This window comes from Schistocerca cancellata, chromosome 3 (genome assembly GCF_023864275.1).
Source record: "Schistocerca cancellata isolate TAMUIC-IGC-003103 chromosome 3, iqSchCanc2.1, whole genome shotgun sequence".
In the NCBI taxonomy this organism is placed as follows: domain Eukaryota; kingdom Metazoa; phylum Arthropoda; class Insecta; order Orthoptera; family Acrididae; genus Schistocerca; species Schistocerca cancellata.
In genome coordinates, this window is record NC_064628.1 from 622,007,133 (window position 1) to 622,034,373 (window position 27,241).

General features: G+C 41.2%; 1 protein-coding gene across 1 annotated transcript in view; it reads left to right on the forward strand.

Annotated features, from left to right (window-relative positions):
• LOC126176466 (DNA repair and recombination protein RAD54B-like) overlaps positions 1 to 27,241 on the forward strand; it is a 359,746-nt gene that overhangs the window by 272,124 nt on the left and 60,381 nt on the right. Inside the window, exon 14 of the mRNA XM_049923623.1 lies at positions 14,454 to 14,613. Coding sequence (XP_049779580.1) covers positions 14,454 to 14,613 — 160 coding nt within the window. The remainder of the gene's footprint in view (positions 1 to 14,453; positions 14,614 to 27,241) is intronic.

Below are 27,241 nucleotides of genomic sequence, written 5' to 3' on the forward strand. Positions count from 1 at the left end.
GAGCTGTAGAGAGTAAAAACTGTAGGGGGAGACAAAGATTGGAATTCATCCTGCAAATAATTAAGGATGTAGGTTGCAAGTGCTACTCTGAGATGAAAAGGTTGGCTCAGAAGAGGAATTCATGGTGGGCCACATCAAACCAGTCAGTAAACTGATAGTAAAAAATAAAAACCAGGGTAGTACGTTGTGCCAGGGATGAGTGACACAGGGTTACAGCTAGCAGCGCAGCAGACGGTTACCAGAGAGAATGAAAGTGATTCTATTATAGATGTAGAACCACAAAATATCCATCCTGATGACAGTGAAAGGAGGCCAAGACAAAGGGGTGGCACAGCAAGAGATCATACTGGGTCTACAGAGGATTGGACTGATATAGACTGTTTACCAAGTATAGACATTTTTTAGTGGGAACCATGGTGTCACAGATTTATGTGAATTAGATGCTGACTCTTCAGTTCTGGATTTCTTTTCATATTTCATGGACAGGGACCTTCTTGCTCATTTCAAAAAGCAGACAACTCTTTATGCCAGACAGAAGCTAAGGCAACTGACAAGTGCAGGTCGGCTCACTCCTGCATGCAGGATGTTTGGCTGGACAGTGTCACTTTAGTGGAAGTAAAAAAATTCCTGACCGTAATTTTCCACATGAGCGTCAGCCAAAAGCCCCTTATACAAGATCATTGGAGCCAAGATCCTTGTGTGTCTTGTAACTACTGCCCAAATCTGTTGACCAGAAACAGATTCCTACAGATTATGTCAAACTTCCATTTGAATGATAATTCATTGGAAATCAAGAGAGGTGAACCTGGGTACGACCCATTACACAAAGTCCGCCCTCTAGTTGAAACCATCCTTTTATGGTTTCAGCAGTTGTACCTTCCTGATTAAGACATAACGGTTGATGAAGGCATGTGTAAATTTAGAGGCAGAATTTATTTCAAGCAGTATATGCCACAAAAACCTAGCAAATATGGCATGAAATTATATATTCTCTCAGAGTTTAACTCTGGTTATATTTGGAATTTCCAGATTTTCTGTGGCCAAAGCAATGTTATGGTCGACATTGTGAAAACTCTACTTGAAACCCTAGCAGGTAAGGGGTACACATGATTTACTGATTGTTTTTATACAAGCCCTATTCTTGCAATAGAATTAGAAACTGAGAAGACAGGCCTTGTTGGAACTATTATGAAGAACAGGAGGGGAATGCCTCAGGCACTGAAATCCCCTAACATACAAAGAGATGAGCAGATTTTCTGTAGGAATGGGAATGTTTTAGCAGTATGCTGGAAAGATAAAAGAAATGTATACATGCTAAGCACCAGACATCCCTGCCTGTGTTGTGGAGTACAATAACAAAAAGATTGCGGTTGATCTATCTGATCAGAGGATGTCATATGGGGCTTTTGAACACAGAATAGTGAAATGGTCGAGAAAACTTGCATAACTTGCATTTCATTGTTTCCTTATGTGTTTGGTGAATGCATGCATTCTTCACAATAAGGTAAAAAGTAAGAAGATATCTTTGTCAAAATTTGTGAAGGTGTTATGTGCAGAACTAACAATATGTGAAGACACTCCCAGACCACGATCTGTTGGGGAACACCTAAGTAGACTATCCTAGAAAAAATACCACCTCCACCAGGTAAAGGAAAAATCCAGAGAATGTGCAAAGTATGCTCAGCAAAAGGAAAAAAGGAAACAGGAAAGTCTACAAGAAGAGACACGACATACCAGTGCAGAGAGTGCAGAATCACAATGTGCCAAGAACCATGTTTCAGAATATATGATACGAAAAAACATTGTACTTTGTGAATCTTTTATGTAACAATTTGTAATAATTACGGACTTAGGATACCAGTTTTCTGTTAATGGTTGTAAAACCACAGATTGTAAGGAATGAAATGTCAGTAAAACATGGTTTTCATTTCTCTTACCTTTTGTATATTTTGTAAAACCTTACAATCATTAAAAATATAAGGGGAAAAAACCAAACGATCAAAGGAGCTGTATATACATTTTCTGGAAGATGATGATGCCAGCTTTCATAAAAAGTTAGTACCACAACAAAATGTAGGCTAGTTTTCTGTGAAACAAATGTACAATATTAGCAAAAAACACTGGCATTCTAAGAAATGGCACAGTTTACATGACCGGCAGCCGAAGTGTTAAGCAGGTTGAAGTCTTTTATCCAGTCTCTTGTTGACTGTCTGGTGTGGCAATAGAAGCAGTAAAAAGAAAGCTAGAGTTTTAAATTTTTTGTAAGAAATCATTCGTGCAGCAAGATTGTACAGACATACCATTGTTTGATGGTTGCAAAGACTCTCGCATGGAGGACATAGAAATAGGCTTCTTTGGTGTGGAGAAGCAACTGAAACAGATGAAAACATGTAAGTCACAAGATATAGATGGCATTCCAGTTCAATTTTACACAGTATACTTTATGGCATTGGCCCCTTACTTAGCTTATATTTATCGTGAATCTCTTGCCCAGTGCAAAGTTACAAGCAACTGGGGAAAAGTGTAGGTGACTCCTATATAGATCAAGGGTACAAGATTGGACACACAAAATTGTAGATCCATAATCTTAACATCCGTGTGCTGCAGAATTCTTGAACATATTATAGGTTCAAAACTAGTAAATTTCCTTGAGACAGAGAAACGTCTGTCCACAAATCAACACAGGTCTAGATAGCATTCTTCTTCTTTCCCTAGTGCCTTTGCCCCATAGTTTTCGCAGATTCGGAATTATCACAATCGGATTTGGCATGGTTAATTTTAAGGGGTGGCCGGATGCCCTTCCTGCCACCACCCCATTCCCCCACGGGACAGGATCAGTGTACCCTAGCTATCTTCGTCTAGTGTAAATCATGAAATAGTGTGAACATGTTTCAAATGTCTGTGAATCGTGTAACTGAGGTGGAACATGGGGACCAGCCCAGTATTCACCTACTGGGATGTGGAAAACCGCCTAAAACCACATCCAGACTGGCTGGCACACTGGCCCTCATCGTTAATCCGTTGGGCGGATTCGATCTGGGGCCGGCGCGCCTACCCAATTCCAGGAAGCAGCACATTAGCACTCATACGGGTCTAGGTAGCATTGCTTGTGGAAAATTCGGCTGGCTCATTTCTTCATGTGATATCCTTTGAACTATGGATGAAAGGCAATAGGCAGATACCATATTACTAGATTTCTGGAAAGTGTTTGATATGGTGCCCCAGTGCAGACAGTTAACAAAGGTCTGACCATACCAACTAGGTTCCCAATATGAAAGTTGGTTGAAGGCTTCTTAAGCAATCAAACACAGAACATTGTTATTGATGCTGAGTGTTTATTAGAAACAAGGGTGTCATCATGGGTACCTCAGGGAAGTGTGATAAGACCACTGTTGTCCTTTATGTACATAAATTTTCCGATAAACGGGGTGAGCAGTAATCGGCAACTGTTTGCTGATGGCGCTGTAGTATATGGGAAAGTATCTTTATATAGTGACTGTAGAATGTTGCAGGATGACTTACAAAAATTTCTGTTGGTGTGATGTGTGGCAGCTTGCTCTAAATGCAGGAAAATCTTTAATGAAGATGAAGATGAGTAGGAAAAACAATTCTTTAATGTTCGAAAACCGTGTTAGTGGTGTGCTGCTTGACATGTCTATTAAATACCTTGTAAAGCAATATGAAATTGTACAAACATACAAGGACATTAGTAGAGAAGGTGAGTGGTCAACTTTGGTTTATTGGGAGAGTTGTAGGAAAGAGTAGCTCACCTACAAAGGATACAGCATATAGAACAATTCGTGAACTATTCTTGATTACTGCTTTAGTGTTTGAGTTCCCCAGTAGGTTGGATTTTAAACGAAGACATTAAAACAATTCCATGGAGGGAAGATAATGTTGTTTTCTTGAAACACTGTTGAGGAAATTTATTGGATCTGGTACTCAAATCTGACAATTTTGACAGCCTGCCAGAAGGCATGGACATGGATGACAGCTGCTAGGCGTCGCCCCTGTAATCTGTGAGCACCACTGTTGCCACCACAGCACTACGCGTGGGCCAAACCCATTGCACTGCCCTATCAGCGCTCATGGAGGTCCTATTAAGCTGGGGCTCAGACCACAGTTGTGTTCTGACAGTGATTGTGATCATTTAGCTGTTCACCATTGCTCTGGTGATAGTTGCTACATCTTGGGGTCCAATTTGGTTTTGCTCTCTTGTCCTGGTATTTCTCTGTATGGACTGTGTTGTCTGTCATCCCTGTTGTGTGTGTCTGTATTGTACCGATGATTCCCCATTGATGATGCCGGCTGATGTGCCCTGGTCTCGCTCGATGCAGCTTAGTAGACAAGACAATGATTCTACTATTGCCAACAAACATTGCACATAAGGGCCACAAAACCAACACTAGAGAAATTAGGGCTCATATGGAGGTGTATAGACATTAGTTTTTCCCCTGCACCATTTGCAAGTTAAATAGGAATGGAAATGACAAGCAGTGATACATGGTACCCTCCACCATACACCATATGGTACCCTTTATAGTATGTATTCGAGGGCATGCTGAAAAGTAATGTCTCTGAACTTCAAAAGCTTTTTACGTAAAGCAAATATTAGTAACACCCTAAATCTCTGTTCTTCATTTCTACATTTTATTTGCAGCCCTCAGCTGCTAGAGGGCTCTGAAATGCAATGTGTAATGTAACTGTGTCGGTGAATGAGAAACGGCGTGCTGCCATTGAATTTTGAAATTGAAGAGTTTGCCCTGACATGGATTACCGTCTCCTTCAGTAGGACAGTGCCAGAGTTAGTTAGTTAGTTAAATGTTCCATTGATCAATAGCACGGAAAACCGTTATGATGTGGAACGTGTCAAATCCACACAGGAAACAAGTTTTTCGTTTTCTTTTTTTCTTTTTTTTTTTTTCCTTCATAATAGTGTTATACCTAAATATTTCTATTATCTATCCCATTCCCTTAAATGGCACAAAATGCATGTATTATATCTCCAGATTTATTTACTCATATTCAGGAATTCATCAATGGTATAGAAGGAGTTGACAAGGAGTTTGTTTTTGAAGCTATTACTGCTGTCTGTCAGACATTTTATTTCATCTGGCAATTTATCAAAAAGTTTTATAGCAGTATATTTTACCCCTTTCTGTGCCAAAGATAGGCTAAGTAAAGGATAGTGTAGGTCTTTCTTTTTTCTGGTATTGTAATCATGAATGTCGCTGTTGATTTTAAACTCGTCCATGTTGTTGAGAAAAAATTTCATTACTGAGTAAATGTACTGTGAAGCAGTTGTAAGAATTCCTAACCTTTTTAACAGATGCCTACAAGATGTGCGACTATGAACCCCACACATTATTCTAACTACTTTCTTTAGAGCAGTGAATACTGCCTAAGTATTGAGTTGCCCCAGAATATTATTCCGTATGACATCAGAGAGTGGAAGTATGCAAAGTATGTTAGCTCACTAATTTCTACATCCTCAAAATTGGCAATTATTCTGATTGCAAAAGTTGCTGAACCTAGTCGCTTTAGGAGCTCCAAAATATGAGTTTTCGAATTAAGATTCTCATCTATATGTACACCCAAAAAAAAACTTAGTATGCTCTATCCTGGCTACTGACACCTTTTGATGTGTTATGTTTATTGAAGGAATTATACTTTTTGCAGCAGAAAATTGGCTGTACTGTGTTTTTTTTTCAAAGTTCAGAGCAAGCCCATTCGCAGAAAACCAATTAATAACTTTTCCAAAGACCTTATTTGTATCATTTTCTATTGGACTTTCTTTTACTGGATTAATAATTATGCTTGTATCATCAGCAAACAGTGTCAGTTCAGCATCTCATTTCACACAAGAAGGGTGGTCATTCACATATATCAAGAACAGGAGGGGACCCATGATCAAACCTTGTGGAACACTTAATGTAATTTCACCCCAGTTAGATGAAGTGGCAAACTCCTTTGAGTCACTTGAAGCATATAAAGAGACTTTTTGCTTCCTGTTCTGTAGATACGACTTAAACCACTCATATGCTGTTCCATTTATACCATAGAATTGTAATTTCTCTAACATAATGTCATGGTTCACACAATCAAATGCTTTGGATAAATCACAGAATATTCCTACTGGTGACATTTTACTATTTAAAGACTCTATCTACATCTACATCCACGTCCATACTCCGCAAGCCACCTGACGGTGTGTGGCGGAGGGCACCTTCAGTACCTCTATCGGTTCTCCCTTCTATTCCAGTCTCGTATTGTTCGTGGAAAGAAGGATTGTCGGTATGCCTCTGTGTGGGCTCTAATCTCTCTGATTTTATCCTCATGGTCTCTTCGCGAGATATACGTAGGAGGGAGCAATATACTGTTTGACTCTTCGGTGAAGGTATGTTCTCGAAACTTCAATAAAAGCCCGTACCGAGCTACTGAGCGTCTCTCCTGCAGAGTCTTCCACTGGAGTTTATCTATCATCTCCGTAACGCTTTCGCTCTATGATGTGAGCAGTGAAATTGTGTATTGCTGTCTAAGTGGAACAGCATTTCTGAAATCCGAACTGTGATTTACTAAGTATCCCATTACTGTTGAGATGGCTAACCACTCTTGAGTACATTACTTTCTCAAAGATTTTTGAAAATCTTGTAAGCAAGGATACTGGTCAATTATTATTGACATCTGTGGTTTCCCCCTTTTTGTAGAGAGGCGTGACAATGGCATATTTTAACATGTCTGGAAAAATGCCCTGAGTCAGTGATGCATTACATATGTGACTCAAAATGTCAGCTGTAATTGCTCCACATTGTTTTAATAACTTGTTAGAGATGTCATCTACTCCAGCAGAACATTTACTTTTCAAAGATTTAATAATTTTCCTTATTTCACAAGAGTTTGTTAGATGAAACTTAATCTGATTAAAATTTTTAAAACTCACTCTTCCATGTACTGCCTGGCTTTTTCTTTTGAACCATTCTCACCAATTTTTTCTCCTACACTTAAGAAGTGATTGTTAAATACATTGGCTACTTGTGTACTGTTGGTTAATAATTTCTTCTCTAACATACATATTTCTTGATTTCCTTACAACTTTTCTCAGTATGTTACAATGATTTTTATAGTGTAAAACTACTTCTGGATTTTTACTAGTTCTTGCTGTCTCATACAGTTTTCTTTTTCTTTCTGAAGACACTTTAATATCTATAGTAATCCAAGGTTTCTTTGAAAAGTTTTGGTGTTACATTTAGTAATTTTCTTTGGAAAACAATGTTCAAAAAGGTATATAAATTTATCAAGAAATATGCTACATTTATCATTAGCATTTGGCTCATTATATACATCTTCCCAGTTTACATTTCCTAAACTTTCTCTGAAGTGATCTATAGATACCGGGTTGAGCACCCTCTCACTTTTACTTAATGATTTCTGAAGTGTACACTCTCTTAGGTTTTGTAAGTTAATCAGTTGTGCATCATGGTCAGATAATCCACTTACCACGGGGAAATCCTGTGATTGTTCTACATCCTCTTGCTGTACAAATACATTATCTATTAGAGTACTACTGTCCTGAGCTATATGTGTAGGGAAATAGATCACGGATTCTAAGTTATATGTTGTTAACAACACTTCTAGTTCACTATTCCTATCAGAATTGCTTAGAAAGTTAACATTGAAATCTCCACAGATTAATAACTTCTTCTTTTTGTCTGATAGACAGCATAATAGGGAGTCAACCTCTTTTATGAATAGCTGCCAGTCTCCTAATGGGGACCTGTACACTGTTGCTAATATCAATACTACATTATCTAGTTGAAGTTCACATGCACAAACCTCAAAGTGCTGATCAACACAAAATGATAGCAATGGTAAAAGATGCATTTTGTAAGAAGAGGAGAATTTTATTTAAGATTACGGATAAAGATTTGAGACTTGTTTTGAATGGAGTGTTCTCCTGTATGGTGCTGAAACATGGACACAGTGAAAGGAAAATAGAGCAAGGGTGGAGGGTTTTGAGATGTTGATATAATGGAGGCTGAAAAGAATAAATTGGATGGATGGAGTGAAAAGTGAGGAGGTACTGAGAAGAGAGGAAAGGCATTTACAGAATGTAATAAAAAGAAGGAGAAGAAGCAATTGGACGTACATTAAGAAAGAAAGAGGGGCTTATGAAAAGAGTCTTAGAGCAGAACGTGGAAGGGAAGATGAGACAAAGAGGGAAGAGATTTTAGATCCTGGATTATGTGATGAACGACGGCACATACAGCAAACATTAACAAGAAAGCAATTGATCTGGGGAAATAGACACACAACGGATCTGCCACTATAGCTTAAAAACAGATGTGGTGGTGGTGATGATGATGATGATGATGAGGAGGAGGAAGAAGAAGAAGAAGAAGAAGAAGAAGAAGAAGAGTGATTGACCTTGCCTATGTTTATGATTTTGTTCAGATCACTTCCTGTGCACTGTCTTGCACACACTTACAACTCTTGCCTATGTTTATGATTTTGTTCAGGTCACTTCCTGTGGACTGCCTTGCACACACTAACAACTCTCACTATTCTCTGAACTTTGCTTCTGGTTAAACATTCACATTGTTAACGCCACTGTCATTCGCCACAGGAACTGCGTGTTTGTTTCATCAGTCTTTGCGTCACTGCCTGTGCGAGTGATCATAAACCGTAAGGTAATTGGAGACATAAAAAAATCTACTCACCAGGTGGTGGCAGGAGAATACACATATAAAGATATTCAAATTTGCAAGTTTTTGGAACCAGTACATCCTACTTCTGGCAGAAGGGTTGAAGGGAAGCTTTGCTTCTCATACCATCCAGTAAGTCTCACCTGACTGGGGATTCTGGCTGACTTTTGCGAACTCCCCCATTTCCCGAACCTCATGAATCTTCTTCCTTCATCCCTCTTCCTTCCCCTTCAACCCGTCTGCCAGCTGAAGGAGCCACTGTCCCCAAAAGCTTGCAGATTTAAATAGCTTTATATTTGTATTCTCCTGCTGCTGCCAGGTCAGTAGATTTTTTTATCCATCCAGTTAAATTTTATTTTCTAAAGTTGATTATTTTCATTGATTATAAACTGAGTTGTACCCAAGTACAAGTAGTGGAACCAAGGACAATTCACATCTATGTAGCTCAGAGAAGCTAGTGTTGGGAGGATGGATCCAAATGATATGAGTTGTGAAGCTGCCATTGAAATTGAACAGGGTCGGCTCAGCACCGTATTGTGCCACTGATTGGTCAGCTCTACCCTTGACCGCAATCAGGCGGTGGCCATGCATTTGGGTGAACAGCTGATTGGTAGTCATGCTCACATGAAGTGCTATGCAGAAAATGCAGCAGGCCTGGTATATAATAACACTAGTTTCAGAGTTGGTCCTGTCTCTGATCGGTAGGATAAACCTATGATAAAACTGTAGCAGGATGCACTGATTGGTCAAATGTTGTACCTGAGCCTTCCACTGGGGCATGATTTACATAGCAAGCGGTTCCATAGAGCCAGCACTGTGGGTAAAGTGGTTGTAATAGATCTTTTAAGGGAAAAGAAAAATTCTATTTGTAGTAAATATACCGAGTAGCTGCAAAGAATTAATTTATGTGATAGGCGTAAGAAATAATATGTCGGATAATTTTTATTTCTAAAACAAAAGACAAAAACTTTCAGTTATTATTCTTCTGTTCTCTCTGTTAGAATTTGGAGAAGAATGCCGTAGCATAATCTGTCAGATGCTGTACAATTATTTGGTTGATAAAGTAATTCATCAAAAGTATTGGTGTTTTATTTAAAATGACAGTACACCGAACCTAATTGCTTCTGTCATAATCATTTTGCATTAGTATTTCGCAGCAATCAGTGCAAAGATAATTGACAAGAGGTGATGGCTGTTAACCAACATTTTATTAGGGGTCTAGCATTATGTGTGTCCTTTCAGACCAGCAACCTATATCTTTTAAATATCGAAGTCTGGAGACCATTAGTTAGAAAATAACATTTTAATTGTTTTGATTAAGAGAGACATTATTCCTTCAAAGCGTTTCAAAAATCACTAAAAAGAATGTCACCATAAAAGTCAAGCAAACTTAAATTAATATTAAAACTGAAATTCTATTTGAGAGACTGCAACTCAAACCTGTAATATGACTATTTATCTCATTTCATGAATAAGCCAACCTGTACTGTCTGGTCCAGTTCACCCTTGGAGGCAACATTGTAGTCAGACTATGAAGTGGTCACATTGTGTGGTACAGTACTCAATAACCACTGTGTATGATACTTTTTCTACCCACAGCTTCCTCACATACATCACTGTTGTAGCAGCCTGGTCGTTATCGACTCAAATGTTGTGGTGTGCCAAATCCTTTTTCTGGCGACCAATCTGTCCCATTCAAACTCACTCACAAGCTTATATTGTGCCATTTGACATCAATAATGAATACTGATACTTGTTTTCATGTTGCTGCTTCATTTCATTTCATTTGCTAGCTCTTTGTTGATTGTTCTTTGTGGTATACTGATATTCAAGCTGACACAAAAGATGGTGCTAATGGGTCTACATGCATACCATCTATGCACAACATTAATCACAATTTCTGGTGCTTTGTTCTACGTATTCTCTGACTATGTATTAATTTGGGTGATTCCTTGTGGGAGTTGCTTCCATCACAAACCTTAGTGTATGTGTTTTTAATTTTTTATCTTACACTGTTCTGTGTGTGAATATCTTTATCATTCTCTTCCTTAAGTCCCACTTTATGCTACTGTTTACCATATTTTCCACAAACTTTCGATTTTTAATTTTCAAGCTACATTGTTGCATTGCAATACACCTCCATACCTCATGCCTCTCCTGTATTATGCAGTTTTTTTTCCCATTTAGACTAAACTGCTTTAGGCTACCTTTGGGCTGGCATTAATTTTGACCTCCATTAACCTCTTTCCCACTTGTAATTAAACTCATACTTTGTAAGAACTTGTTACAGGTATAAAACTCAATATAAGATTTTTAGTATGTATGAGATTCCAAAATCAGATATTGGATTACGAGGCATGCCCAGGAGCAGAAACAGACTGGGATAAAAATTTAGTAATGATGAAAGTAGACAATCATATGGAAAAACCATTGTGAAAATAATTGGGTTACTAAAATACTCAGGAATGATGACACATGTTGTAAGTTCACTGAGGATGCAGATACTGCAATAAGGAATATCACAATAGGCAGTCCAGTTGAAGAGGAGTGGACATCTCTAGAAAGGGTCGTTATGGATGTTGGACAGTCAGATGTAGGTACAAGGAAGGTAATCCAGCAGAAATCTTGGTATTACAGAAGAAATACTTCAATTCATCGACAAAAGGAGGTGATATAAAAATTTTCAGGGAGGGACAGAAATACTGCAAATCACTTAGGAATGAAGTAAATAGGAAGTGCAGGGCAGCCAAGACCAAATGGTTGCAGGAAAAACCTACATCTACACCTCTACTTTGCAAACCACTGTGAAAAGCATGGCAGAGGATACATCCCATTGTACCAGTTATTAGGGTTTTTCGCCGTTCCATTCATGTATGGAGCATAGGAAGAATGACTGACTGAATGCCTCTGTGTGTGCAGTAATCATTCTTATCTTATCCTCACAATCCCTATGTGAGCAGTACATAGGGAGTTGTGGTATATCCCTAGAATCATTATTTAAAGCCTGTTCTTGAAACTTTGTGAAAGACTTTCTTGGGATAGTTTACGTCTGTCTTCAAGAGTCTTCCGATTCTGTTCCTTCGGTACTCTTTGACACAGTCCCACAGGTCAAACAAACCTATGACCATTCATGCTGCCCCAAAGAGAAGAAATCGACAATAAATGATCGTCAGGAGGACTGACTCAGAATATAAAAAACAACCTTGGGTGAAATTAAAAGCGAAGGTGGTAACATGAAGAGTGCAATGGGAACTCCAATGTTAAATGCAGAAAAAACGGTGGATAGGTGGAAAGAGTACATTGAAGGCTTCTGTGAGAGGGAGGATTTGTCTGATGATGTGATAGAATAACAATGTGGAGTTGATAAGACATAGGGGATCCAGTAGTGGAGTCACAATTTAAAAGAGCTCAGGAAGACTTGAGATCACATAAAGCAGAAGGGACATATAACATTCTAATGGAATATATAAAATCATTGGAGGAAATGGCAACCAAATGGCTATGCAAGGTGGTGTGTAGAATCTATGAGACTGGCAACATACCATCGGACTGTGAAAACAACTGCATTATGAGCTTAACATTTCATGCATACAAGTTGCTGGCAAGGATAATATACAGATGAATGGAAAAGAACATAGAGTATCTATTAGGTAATGATCAGTCTGGCCTTAGGAAAGGTAAAGGCTCCTGAGAGACATTTCTGACTTTGCACTTGATAATCGAAGCAAGATTGAAGGAAAGTAAAGGTGTCTTCTTAGGATATGTCGATCTAGAAAAAACATTAACAGTGTAAAATGGTGCAAAATGTTTGAAATTCTGAGAAATTCTGAACTATAAAGTCAAAAGACCAAGAAATAAGTGCCCAGATTGAAAGAGGTGTAAGATAGGGATACAGTCTTTTTCCCCAACTATTTAATCTATACATCAAGGAAGCAGTGATGGAAATAAAGAAAGGTTCAAGAGTAGGATTAAAATTCAGGTGAAAGGGTATCGGTGATGACTTGCTGATGAAATTTCTATCCTCAATGAAGGTGAAGAAGAATTACAGGATTTGTCAAATGGAATGAACAGTTTAATGTATACAGATGTGGATTGAAAGTAAACCAGAAAAAGACAATAAAGGTATTGAGAAGCAGCAGATATAATAATAGCTAGAAACTTAATGTCAGAATTGGTGGTAACCAATTCTGGTAACTTGGAAGCAAATTACCCGTCATGGATGAAGCAAGGAGGACATAAAAAGCAAGCTAGTACAGTCAAATAAGTCATTCGTGTCCAACGGAAGTCTACGGTGTCAAATTTTTGAGAATGTATGTTATGAGCACATCGTATGATAGTGAATCATGGGCAGTGGGAAAACTGAAAGAGATGAGAATCAAGGCATTTGAGGTGTGATGCTACTGAAGGATGTTGAAAATTAGGTGGAGTGATAATATAATGACTGAGGAGGTTCTCCACAGAATCGGTGAAGAAAGGAATGTGTGGAAAATGCTGATCAGAAGAAGGGGCAGGAGATAGGAGATGTGTTAAGGCATCAGGTATTAATCTCTATGGTCCGAGAGGAAACTGTAGAGGGTAAAAACTGTAGGGTAAGGCAGAAATTGGAATACATCCAACAAATAATTGGTGACATAGGGGTGCAACTGCTACTCGGAACTGAAGAATGAGGTACAGGATAGGAATTCGTGGTGAGCTACATCAAACTAGTCAGAAGATTAATGATGTAAAGAAAAAGTAGTTTGTTAATTAGTTTCATATTCTATGAATCATCTACACAATAAATCATAATGATGTCAAATAAAACATTTGACATTCTTTGCAAATTAATGTGTAAATATGACTACATGCTGAACATTTCTAGTTGTTCTTTTTCTCTTCTTCTTTTTAGTTACGTTTGCCCATGTGAGTTAGTATTTCCTGACCAAGACCTTTTACACATTACAATAATAGAAATTCTTCTATAGAACAGGAGTTTTCAAGAGAAACTTTTTCAGTTTGATTTCAGATTTCACTTTGCTGTCTGTCAGACATTTTATATCTCTGAGTGTGTTATCAACAATTTTAATTGTGGTATTGTGCATTCCTTTTCGGCTTAAGACAACTTGATATATAGTAATGAATGTCATTTTCCTTCTGGTATTGTAATTATGTACAATATTGTTCCTTCTGAACTGCAGTCAATCATTTACAACAAACCACACTAGAGAATAAATATTCTGTAAAGCTGAAGTCAGAATGCCCAACTCCTTAAACAGATGTCTTGTGTGCAAGAAGATTGTGGGTGAGCAGCACGTATTATTTTTGCAGAATGTTTTTGAGCAGCGAAGAATTTCTTAATGATGAGTTACCAAGAACATTATCCCATAGGACATAATTGAATGAAAATATGCAAAACTGTCAATGTGACTGTTAAAGAGCTCCAAAACGTGTTTTTTCCAGTTTAAGTATGTTAGCAAGTTATTTAATTTGTATACTATAACATTTTGGTTGTCACCAAAAGGTGGGTACTGCTTTTCAGAAAAAAAGATACTGAGTAAACAAATGTGTCATATGCTTGTCCATAATTCTGAAAAGCTTTAGGGTAGCCTTCAGTGAGTAATAATAACGTGAGCCACCATGAGTATTATTGTGAATATCTAGCACATATGGATCTTAGCTGATAAGTAAAAAAGTATAGTGTAGAATTTAAGACATAATTCTAAATTTGTTTCCTCAAAATTTTTTGTTTCTAATAATAATTCCATTCTTTAGTTATCTTCCTTTTAAGTGCTCGTGCTGGTGGAATTGGTCTCAATCTTACGGGCGCATCACGTCTTATTCTCTTCGATTCCGACTGGAATCCAGCCACGGACCTACAAGCAATGTCACGAATTTGGAGAGATGGTCAATCAAAACCTGTGTTTATTTATAGGTGAGTGTGAATTTGTGTGTTATATGTAACATCATGGTTCTATTTTACAAGCGCTCTCTCTCTCTCTCTCTCTCTCTCTCTCTCACTCACACACACACACACACACACACACACACACACACACACACACACACACAAATTTAGAAATGTTTGGAAAACCTCAAAAGTTTGATCTGGCTGAAAGACAATACATGCTTCAAAATGTAAAAAGAGATGGAAAGGTAAAATACGAGTAACTAACTAAATGTCACGGATTGGGAAGACAGTGGCAAAAACAAGTGGAACAATAAATATGGATAGGGGGACAGTGGCTGAAAAAGCAGCCACAAAAGAATCTTTCATCTGTTGACAATAACCCCTCCCCCCTTCCCTGGGGGCTCACATCTCTTTTGTGAGTGCATGCCTGACCACCACAGGGCCCCAGCCCTTACAGAACTGCTTCCCTTTCCGTAGTGCAGGTCTATCTGTCAGTCTAACATTCTTTTTCCCTCTCTGTCCATGCATTGGATGGTGGGTCTGTCTAACATTCTTTTTCCCTCTCTATCCATGCATTGGATGGTGCTGGTGCCGACTGTGCTTGGATATAGTTTGCATTTCGGACACTTGTTTTTTTTACTGTCTGGCCTTCTACAGCTTTTCATTATTAATTATATGGTCCCCTTATTGGGTTTGACTTGATGTTGTTGTTATCTTTGTATTGCTAGTTTTATATCTTTAGCACACTTTTGATCTTTTTTCTGCTTTGGCCAGGAAGTTGCAGCATACAATTGGTTGTTGTTGTTGTTGTTGTGGTATTCAGTCCTGAGACTAGTTTGATGCAGCTCTCCATGCTACTCTATCCTGTGCAAGCTTCTTCATCTCCCAGTACCTACTGCAGCCCACATCCTTCTGAATCTGCTTAGTGTATTCATCTCTTGGTCTCCCTCTACGATTTTTACCCTCCACACTGCCCTCCAATATTAAATTGGTGATCCCTCAATGTCTCAGAACATGTCCTACCAACCGATCCCTTCTTCTAGTCAAGTTGTGCCACAAGCTCCTCTTCTCCCCAATTCTATTCAATACCTCCTCATTAGTTATGTGATCTACCCATCGGATCTTCAGCATTCTTCTGTAGCACCACATTTTGAAAGCTTCTATTCTCTTCTTCTCTAAACTACACTCCTGGAAATGGAAAAAAGAACACATTGACACCGGTGTGTCAGACCCACCATACTTGCTCCGGACACTGCGAGAGGGCTGTACAAGCAATGATCACACGCACGGCACAGCGGACACACCAGGAACCGCGGTGTTGGCCGTCGAATGGCGGTAGCTGCGCAGCATTTGTGCACCGCCGCCGTCAGTGTCAGCCAGTTTGCCGTGGCATACGGAGCTCCATCGCAGTCTTTAACACTGGTAGCATGCCGCGACAGCGTGGACGTGAACCGTATGTGCAGTTGACGGACTTTGAGCGAGGGCGTATAGTGGGCATGCGGGAGGCCGGGTGGACGTACCGCCGAATTGCTCAACACGTGGGGCGTGAGGTCTCCACAGTACATCGATGTTGTCGCCAGTGGTCGGCGGAAGGTGCACGTGCTCGTCGACCTGGGACCGGACCGCAGCGACGCATGGATGCACGCCAAGACCGTAGGATCCTACGCAGTGCCGTAGGGGACCGCACCGCCACTTCCCAGCAAATTAGGGACACTGTTGCTCCTGGGGTATCGGCGAGGACCATTCGCAACCGTCTCCATGAAGCTGGGCTACGGTCCCGCACACCGTTAGGCCATCTTCCGCTCACGCCCCAACATCGTGCAGCCCGCCTCCAGTGGTGTCGCGACAGGCGTGAATGGAGGGACGAATGGAGACGTGTCGTCTTCAGCGATGAGAGTCGCTTCTGCCTTGGTGCCAATGATGGTCGTATGCGTGTTTGGCGCCGTGCAGGTGAGCGCCACAATCAGTACTGCATACGACCGAGGCACACAGGGCCAACACCCGGCATCATGGTGTGGGGAGCGATCTCCTACACCGGCCGTACACCACTGGTGATCGTCGAGGGGACACTGAATAGTGCACGGTACATCCAAACCGTCATCGAACCCATCGTTCTACCATTCCTAGACCGGCAAGGGAACTTGCTGTTCCAACAGGACAATGCACGTCCGCATGTATCCCGTGCCACCCAACGTGCTCTAGAAGGTGTAAGTCAACTACCCTGGCCAGCAAGATCTCCGGATCTGTCCCCCATTGAGCATGTTTGGGACTGGATGAAGCGTCGTCTCACGCGGTCTGCACGTCCAGCACGAACGCTGGTCCAACTGAGGTGCCAGGTGGAAATGGCATGGCAAGCCGTTCCACAGGACTACGTCCAGCATCTCTACGATCGTCTCCATGTGAGAATAGCAGCCTGCATTGCTGCGAAAGGTGGATATACACTGTACTAGTGCTGACATTGTGCATGCTCTGTTGCCCGTGTCTATGTGCCTGTGGTTCTGTCAGTGTGAACATGTGATGTATCTGACCCCAGGAATGTGTCAATGAAGTTTCCCCTTCCTGGGATAATGAATTCATGGTGTTCTTATTTCAATTTCCAGGAGTGTATTTATCGTCCACGTTTCACTTCCATACATGGCTACACTCCATACCAATACTTTCAGAAATGACTTCCTGACACTTTGAATCTATACTCGATGCTAACAAATTTTTCTTCTTCAGAAACGCTTTCCTTGCCATTGCCAGTCTACATTTTATATCCTCTCTACTTCGGCCATCATCAGTTATTTTGCTCCCCAAATAGCAAAACTCCTTTACTACTTTAAGTATCTCATTTCCTAATCTAATTCCCTCAGCATCACCCAACTTAATTCGACTACATTCCATTATCCTTGTTTTGCTTTTGTTGATGTTCATCTTATACCCTCCTTTCAAGACACTGTCCATTCCATTCAACTGCTCCTCCAAGTCCTTTGCTGTCTCTGACAGAATTACAATGTCATCGGCGAACCTCAAAGTTTTTATTTGTTCTCCATGGATTTTAATACCTACTCCAAATTTTTCTTTTGTTTCCTTTACTGCTTGCTCAATATACAGATTGAATAACATTGGGGAGAGGTTGCAACCCTGTCTCACTCCCTTCCCAACCGCTGCTTCCGTCTCATGCCCCTCGATTCTTATAACTGCCATCTGGTTTCTGTACAAATTGTAAATAGCCTTTCGCTCCCTGTATTTTACCCCTGGCACCTTTAGAATTTGAAAGAGAGTATTCCAGTCAACATTGTCAAAAGCTTTCTCTAAGTCTACAAATGCTAGAAACGTAGGTTTGCCTTTCCTTAATCGTTCTTCTAAGATAAGTCGTAGGGTCATTATTGTCTCACGTGTTCCAATATTTCTATGGAATCCAAACTGATCTTCCCCGAGGTCAGTTTCTATCAGTTTTTCCATTCGTCTGTAAAGAATTTGCGTTAGTATTTTGCAACTGTGACTTATTAAACTGATAGTTCGGAAATTTTCACATCTGTCAACACCTGCTTTCTTTGGGATTGGAATTATTATATTCTTCTTGAAGTCTGAGGGAATTTTGACTGTCTCATACATCTTGCTCACCAGATGGTAGAGTTTTGTCAGGACTGGCTCTCCCAAGGCTGTCAGTAGTTCTAATGGAATGTTGTCTACTCCCGGGGCCTTGTTTCGACTCAGGTCTTTCAATGCTCTGTCAAACTCTTCACGCAGTATCATATCTCCCATTTCATCTTCATCAACATCCTCTTCCATTTCCAAATTATTGTCCTAAAGTTTATACTTCACTAAATTTTATAGAAGTGCTTATTGTGCAGAGAAGGTCAACATTATGGCATATATTCCACATTTATGCCTTTCTATCTTTGCACCATTCTTTCTTGGTATAGAGCCCAAAACCTAGCATGGTAGCCATTCCATTGTGTGTGTGTGTGTGTGTGTGTGTGTGTGTGTGTGTGTGTGTGAGGGGGGGGGGGGGAGAAATAGGGGAAGGTCATAGGTCATCAAGTACCTGCACGGTGGTAGCTTCGTGGCAATGCAGGGATTGCACTGTTGGTGCATGAGCTGGAAAGTCTCCAGGAAGCCAAGGAGTATGCCCATCATGACTGGGGCATGGGGATTCCAGGCTATGGTTTACTGGCCACGTAACTGTTGCCGTGGCTGGGCGGCACACGTGGAGTGAGCCCCTGTTTGTAGTGGTTGGTACTAGGGTGGAAGATTTGAACATGAAGCGAATTAGACTTCCTTCTGCCAGTGTGACCACAGCAGTCTCTTCTGAAGCTAAGACCTATTACAGTTCAGAGAGGTATGGCCCCAAAATGTACCCTTGCCTGGCTACGCCATGGGAGGAACATAGGGTTCAGAGGCAAGGCGAGACATTCTCCCCCATATATTAGGTTTGTTCTAGGAAGGACAAGGATTCCTTTTTTGACTACAAAGCCATTGTTCTTCCTTGAACAGGTTTGAGGAAGTGACAGCAATTTCAAAAACGAAAAGTGGCTCCATTCCACATAAAATGGCCTCCCCCACTCGGTCATGAGTGCTGCTCACCTGAGACAAGTTGGATGATATTCCTGTCACTGTAACCCCCCATAAAAGACTGCATATGGTACAAAGTATCATTTTCCACTGAAAACTCCTTTTACAGACTGATGACAAGTTGCATGCTAATTTGAGGTGAAGAGGTGTGCGTTTTGTCTGTCTTGTCCAGTGGGGACCACAAGACTTTACACTCAAGCCTTCTTCTTGGCCTTTGAAGGTGATTTTTTGTCTGAAGGTCATGAATCGCTGTGGTGTCAAACCTTATTTTCCTCCTCCCATGTTGTGCTAAGATGAAAGCAATTTGGACATGTTTTCACACTGCAGTGTCAGCTTAGTCTCTAGGGATTGTGGCCATTTGTTGCACAAGAATGCTGCTTGTGGCCCTTGTTCCATTTGTGCCAATTGTGGTGAGGACACTCCCTCCGTATATAAGAAAATCGAGGAATACAAGACCCTTGATCACCTCACATATGAACAGGCATATCCTACACATATGATAATGCTACTGCTACAATTATGTCTACTTTAGTGACCATACCATCACCCTCTGTGTCATGTGTAGTTCTCAGGGCCAGCCGACTGTACCCAATCCCCTGGTGGTTGAGGGTCCTCCTAATTTTTCTCACACTTCCCCTTTGGTAGCGTTGACTCCCTATGCTCTTGGGACATCAGTCCCAACCCCAGCCAGAGAACAACACACCCTCCAGCACCCCTGATGAGAAAGGCTTCCCTTGGGATGCTTCCTTCACAGGACTCTGCTAACCTGCAACTGGATGCCAGCTGGTGGCTGAAGAAGCCACTTGTTCCAGGTCATAGGACTTTACATTCCTCCTCTGTTCCAAAACGTAAATCGTCTAAGTACAAGAAGCAGTCTTCCAAAAAGAGGTAGGTTCTGATGGTCCTGATAACCGCAAGACCCCGCATGTTCCACCTCTGTATCTGAGGCAGCATTACTGTTGGCTCTTATGGACCCAAGGTCCCAGACACCCCACCCTCCCCACCCCACCCCCATGCCTCCAGGTACTCTGATTCTGAACAAATGTGTATTGATGGTGGATCTTCACAATCAGTGCCAGCAAGTGGCTCTGAGATGAAATGTAGCACTTTTTTCTTCCACTTGTCTGAACTATGGCACTCTCCAACCCCCCCCCCCCCCTTTCTTTGCCTTACCATACTGGATACCTATTTCCAATCAGTGTGGACCCCTTCCCTCAAAGGCTATTGGGGCTATTTTAAGAATCGAACTGACTATGAAAGAGCATTGGGGGGAGTTTTCGCATACATTCTGAAGCCTGTCTACAGGAAACACCTTTCACTCAACACACCTTTGGAGACTGTGACTGTTCATGTGAAGACATCTCGGGGAATTCCCCATCTGTAATGGTGAAGATTGCCATAACGCATTGTCTTCAGTGTTTTCTCAATTCCACCCACCCTTCCTCATATTGGATGATTTCAATAGCTGCAACCCTTTATGGGGTGGAACTATGACCAGTGGCCGTGGTAAAGCTGTCAAAAACTTTCTCACAGAGGTCGATCTTTGCTTCTTAAACACTGGTGTTCCTGCACACTTCATTGTGGTGTATGGGTCTTTTCCAGCCATTGACCTTTCTGTTTGCAGCCCAAGTCTTTTTCCTTCCATCCTTTGGAGAGTACATAATAATCTGTGGAACAGTGATCATTTTCCTATCGTTTTCTCTCTCCATCGGTGTTTCTTGCCTGGTTGTCCACACAGATGGGCTCTCTCCAAAGCTGACTGGGATGCTTTCACCACTACCACTACCCGTCACACCCTGCCACGTGGAGGTATCAATGCAGTTGTCCAAAGCACAACAGCAACCATTCTATCGGCAGCAGACTCAGTGATCCCCTCTTCCTTGGGAGCCCCCCTCCTGTCAGAGGACAAGACTCTCGAAATTGCTGTGGCCATAAGAGATCCCAGGTAGGCTGTCCAGCACCATAAGTGACATCCATCAATGGTGCAACTTATTGCCTTCAAACAGCTCCGTGCCCGGGTCCACCACATCATAAAATGACAGAAACGAGGTTACTTGGAGTCATACTTTGCTCCCATTCAATCATGTACCCCTCGTTCTTAGGATTAGGCGAAGACACCAATACCAGGCTCAAGCCTTTGCATCTGAGAATTATCAGCCTGCATTCTGTGTCCTCCAACAGTGGATAGAGCAACTTTCTTTACCATTTTAATGTGTAACAGTCTTTTCATTGTGCCTTTTTGCAACTCAGTGGGTCATCTTTACATTGACCTGCAATCTGTCTTTTTCCTCATATTGTTCAACACCTTCCCTCTCCCTCATCATGTGCCATCTTCTGCCAATGTACCTACCTGTCCTTTCCCCTTCCCTGCTCCTATCCTATTCTACTTGTCTCCTTTTCCACTCCCCATTATTCCCATACGCCCTAACTCCCCATCACTACACCTGGCAGTCTCTATTCTCTGCAGGTCCCGTCCATTAGCATTCTTCTCTCCCTCCCCTGTACTATGCTATCCATCCCCCTTTCCTGCCCCACTCTAGATTGCTATTCACATAAGCTGCATTTGGGTCAGAGCTGCTGGTGGTAGTGGTGATGTGTGTTTGAGGATTGCTTGCTTGTGTGAATGTGTGTGTGTGTTTTCTTTGCTGAAGAAGGCTTTGGCCAAAAGCTATAATGTGTAACAATGTTTTTGTTTTGTCTGTCTGCAACTCAGTTGGTCATCTTTATGGTGAGTAGCAGTTTACCCTTTTCCTAATATTGTTGACATTCCTGTACCATTTACTATACCTCACCTGAAACCTCATAATGCTCCGTTCAGTGAGTTGGAATTCCTCAGTGCCATAGCGCTTTGCCCTGACATGGCTTCAGGGCCAGACTGCATCCACAGCCAAATGCTCGAACCCCTGTCAGTGGATTGCCAACATGAAATCTTTGCTATTTCTATCCATATCCAGAGTGAGGGTGAATTTCCATCTCAGCGATGAGAAAGCTTGATCATCGTAGTACTGAATCCGGGTGAGGGTGAACATCTCTTTGAGGTGGACAGCTATCGCCCAATTAGCCTCACAAATGTTCTCTGCAAATTTGGACTTATGATGTGCTGACAGCTGTGTTGGTACTTTGAGTCTCAGGGCCATTTGGCTCCATCGCAGGGCAGTTTTCGCCAAGGAAGTTCTGTTGCTGACAATATGGGCTGTGTGGAATCTGCTATGCAGTCAGCTTTTGTCTGGCATCAGCATCTTATCACCGTCATCTTTGAGTTACATAGGGTTTGTGACACCACATGGAGTCACCACATCGTTGCTACCCTCCATGAGTGGGGTGTCTGGAGCCAACTCCCGATTTTGCTCTAAAACTTCTCGTCTCATCATACTTTACGGGTTCCAATTGATGCTTCCTACAGTACTCCATACATACAAGAGAATGGGGTTGCACAGGGCTCTGTATTGAGTGTGCCCCTTTCTCTAGTGGCTATCAATTGCCCAGCTGCAGCTGTGGGATCTACAGTGTAACCCTCCCTGTATGCTAACGACTTTTGCTTATATGTTTGCTCCTCATCTATGGGTACTGCTGAATGCTAACTGTTGAGTGCCATATGAAAGATGCAGTCACGAGCTCTCGCAGATGGCTTCTGGTTTTCCACTGCCAAGACATGTTAAACACTTCTGTTACTGTCAGACTGTCCATCCACAACCAGAACTCTACTTTGAGGATGAAATGCTCAATTGATGGAGTCTTATCCTTTTTTGGAATTGGTCTTCCATGCCCAGTTGATCTGGCTTTCCCATCTTTGCCAACTTAAGAAAACATTAATACTCTTCGCTGGCTCAGTGACACTAGTTGAGGTGCAGACCGCTCTTCACTTTTCCTGCTCTACAAAGCTCTTGTCCTGTCACATCCTGATTATGGGAGCCTGGTATATGGCTCACCATCACCTTCAGCATTGTGGGTGATTGACCCAATACTCAATTGTGGGGTCTGACTTGTAACTGGTCCTTTTGGACTAGCCCTGTGAACAGCATAATCGCAGTGACTGGTGTCCCTCCTCTACAGATCAAGCACCAACAACTGTTGCTCAAGTATGCAATAAACATTTGTTGTTCCACTGAGCATCTGAACTACCATGTCCTTTGGTAGGGAAATCTGCCTCCCACAACTGAGTCTCTGCTCTGAGCTCTTTCTTTCTCCACTGTCACCTTCTGTCAGGTAGAAATTTTCTGCACCCCCATGACGTGTACCCTGTCCTCAGATCTGCGTGGACCTTTCCTTATGATCAAAAGACTCAAAGACTATGGTTTTTCACCACCTATTCCTTAGATGTCCTTGACGATTTTCCAGGCTCAGATGTGGTATACACTGATGGCTCTATGGACAGGGTTGAACATGTCTGAGATGCAGTGGACTAAGCTCCCTGCTGAATGGATGCAGTGTATTCACTGCAGAATTGGTGGCCATTGCTTGAGCCCTTAGCCACATTTGTTGTTTCACTGGTGTGTCAGGCTTAATCGGCAGTAACTTCTTGAGAAGTCTTCTGGCTGTTGACCATTTCTACCCTTGACAACCACTGGTTGTGACTATTCAGGATCTCCTGTATGACCTCCACTACCCTGGATGGTCAGTTGTCTTTGCTGGCAAAATTGGCTGCCAACTATGGAGGTGGGGGCACCGGAACTAGACTTTTGGTGTACTCAGTGCTGAAAATTGTTGGCTTGGAATGTGATGTGGATTGGTGTGCCTTGGTTTCTCCGAATAAACTGCAAACCGTAAAGGAGACCACAACCATGTGGCTGTCTTCCCTTTATGCTTCTCGCAGGGAATCTGTCGGCTTCACTTTGGCTGCACTTGGTTGACACATGGTCACACCCTCCGATGTGAGGATCCACCCTACTGTTGGCATGGTACCTGTCTCATGGTGGCCCACACCTTACTGAACTGCTCTAATTTGGCCGCCTTACAGTGAAACCTTAAACTTGCAGACAAGCTACCTCTGGTTCTAGTGGATGATGCCAAAGTGGTTGATTTGGCTTTTTATATGTGAAAGTGATTTTTACTCTTCTCTGTGACATAGGGCACATTAGCCTCATCAGCCAGTTGAGGGATTGGAGGGGTGTCACATCACCTGCTCCAGCCCAAGTGGCCCATGGTTCCTCTTGTTCGGTGGTCCAACCTGGGTCCTGCCCTTCCCACCTTTTTAATTCCTTGTATTCTTTTATATTTGTCATTAGTTTACACTCCAGGTCATTGCTCTCTTCTCTGAGCTTTTACCTTGTAGTTAGTTTGTTGTGGCACAGGAGAGTGTGGAAGCACCAATCATATGCAAAGAGTGTGTCACTGTACAGTGGCTGCTTGTGAGTATACATTGGGTGTTGACAAATTTATTGCTTCAGATGCTTGTGAGAGTATGAAATTAGTAGTATCTCCTGTATAACAGTTATGCTTATCAACATACTTATGCAACTACCACTACTAATAAAAATAACGGTGGTAATAATAATAATAATAATAATAAAATAATAATATGCATAAACTGAAAAAAGAAACAATTGTTTTTGTGGAATTTTGTTGTTTTGTCCATAATTAAGTACAGTTTAGGGAAAGAACAAACTAACTACTTGCTACTCTCCTTTTTCATTCTTGTGTAAGTGAAAGTTTTTGTGCTTGTTTATTTTTCTGGACAAATGTACAAGATCCCTACCATGTGTATTAGTTAACGAATTAACTTCCAGGCTGAAAATCAGACATTCTTTCATTTCAGCCAAACAACTTACACGTATTATACACTTCTTTGTTAAATGTTCACTTGTAGTCATGCTTATTTGATTTTGTCACTTTCTCAGTCAATGGAACTGGCCTGGAATGCCATAAGTCCTTTGTGGCTAACTTTTCCTGGTAATTTTCTTTCCTGTTAGTGCTTAAAACAGACTCAACAGAGTTCATGTTGACATTGCACACAAAAGCCAATTTGTGCACAATAAACAACCAACTCCATAAACAAACTGTCATTTGTGGAAATGATTAAATTCAAGTAGTACTATCTACCAACATGGTCACTTGACTCGAATGCAAATGAGGCACTGAGAACCATAAGGGCCCAAAGCATACCATCGTCGATCCCTCATTTAAGTGAATATCAGAGAAACCAGTGAGATTGTGGAGTCCTGCCCACTCGTCTCATATAGGATGCCTAAAAGATGGCGCATTCTCGGAATGCTATACAACAATTCAAGCAAAACATATTAATAGTTTTTATTACAATAAAGAACATAGACTATAATTAACTTTGTATTACAAGAACATGTCACAGGTGATGGGTGACCAGCAAACAGTTAGTGTCTTTCTCAGTATACTATGTCCATACAAGCAATGGATCACTAATAGCTGTTATTTTAGTGCTCTCCTACAGATGGTCTAATACTGTGCGGCCAAGGCTGTCAGGAGCAGCTCTTATATTCTCTTCTTGTAGAAGCCACTCCTGTTGTGGTGCGGTCCTAGTCAACGAGCTGTTGGCTGACATTGTCTCACAGCCATCTCTGCTCTTCTGTTCTTCATATTCATGCTGGCACTTGTTGATATGCCTGAATGTCCATGTACATAATGTGGGTCTACAGCATAGGTACACCTGACCTACCATAAGATCAACAGATGTCAGAAGCATGAATAAATGGTTGTCTCACCATCATTGGTGATGTGATTTATGGTTCTCAGAGCCTCAAATGGAGAACCAGATGCATCCCCCAAAATAGGTTTTTTTGTCAGTATAATTATAACGTATACTAACGTTCAATCTAATTTTACTGTATAGTGAGTGAATGGGCATATCTGAGGAGTGATCTACCATCTAGTGGGATTTATGCCATGCAAACGTGGATAAAAGTCTGCTGCAGTGTGCTACCACCTGGTGGCATTGGCGTAAAAATGTAGCTGAGTAGTAAGGGCTAGCTGTGCATGCCATGAACCATGCCATTGTTTATAAAATCCATTTGTATTTGGCCATAAGGCAGTTAGGTCATGCCGGTATCACATGTGCAGAAACTGCTTAAAATGAGCACAACTGAAGGTGTGCTCACGAGCCTGATGCCAAGTTTCACAAAGTCTACAGGAGTAGCAATGTTGCATAGCGCAGTAGCTGTAGTGCTCTGTATTTTATATTAACACATCTATATTATGCTTAACAGTATTCGAAGAAAAACAACCAATAAATCTGCAAGGTGTCAAAAGTTAGGTTGTTCACATGCACTTGTGCTCTTACACAACAGCCACCACTGCTCTGGTCAAATAATGTGTCCCGTGGACCTCCAGCTGCTTTCTGGGTGGGGCAGCTCTCTCATCTTCACCTTTTTACATCTGTCTCACTTCTACTTGCATCTGTCTCTTGCCTTTCTTGAGTCTTGCACACAATTAAGTCCTTTGGGATTTATCTTTTGTGTACTTTCTCTCTGGGGACTATTCGCCGCTTGACACACAAAGGATTAAGGACCAGTGACGTCATAGTTTAGTCCCTTTAGCGCCATCAATCTGTTCATCTGTTGAGAACAGTTGCATGACTGTGTAACACTCCTGCTCACTATGTAGACGAAAATAAAGTCAAAATTTTTGGTGAAAAATTAATTATTTGCAATATTCACATCATAACATTCTGTTTCAAGCAAAACTATAAAAAAGTTTTGGAGGAGGAAAATGTGAAATTTACTTACCTTCATTGGTGAATCAGAGGTGGTGGTGGTTCTTGGTCATATTTATACATCATTGCAGAAGCCCTGAGGCAATATTTTTTGTATTATTACTTATTTTTTATGTGATAGCAAGGACTTTGCGTAACAAAAATAAGTCTTATGGCAGCTCAATTCCTTTTTTAATGTTCTTTGTTTATTCAAAATAATTCTCTGTAATGTGCAAACTAAAGTCAGGCTCACTGACTACTAACCCCTTTGCCTCTGACCCAGGACTGAAGAGACTTCAATTAGTCCCATGGTCTCAGCAGTGATCAGTTTTGTAAATTCTTGACAAACGACAAAAAGTTTACTGTCTTGTTAAGATTTAAGAGTTTATTATTATTTCATAATCCAAATGATTCACATTAAAATTTACTTGA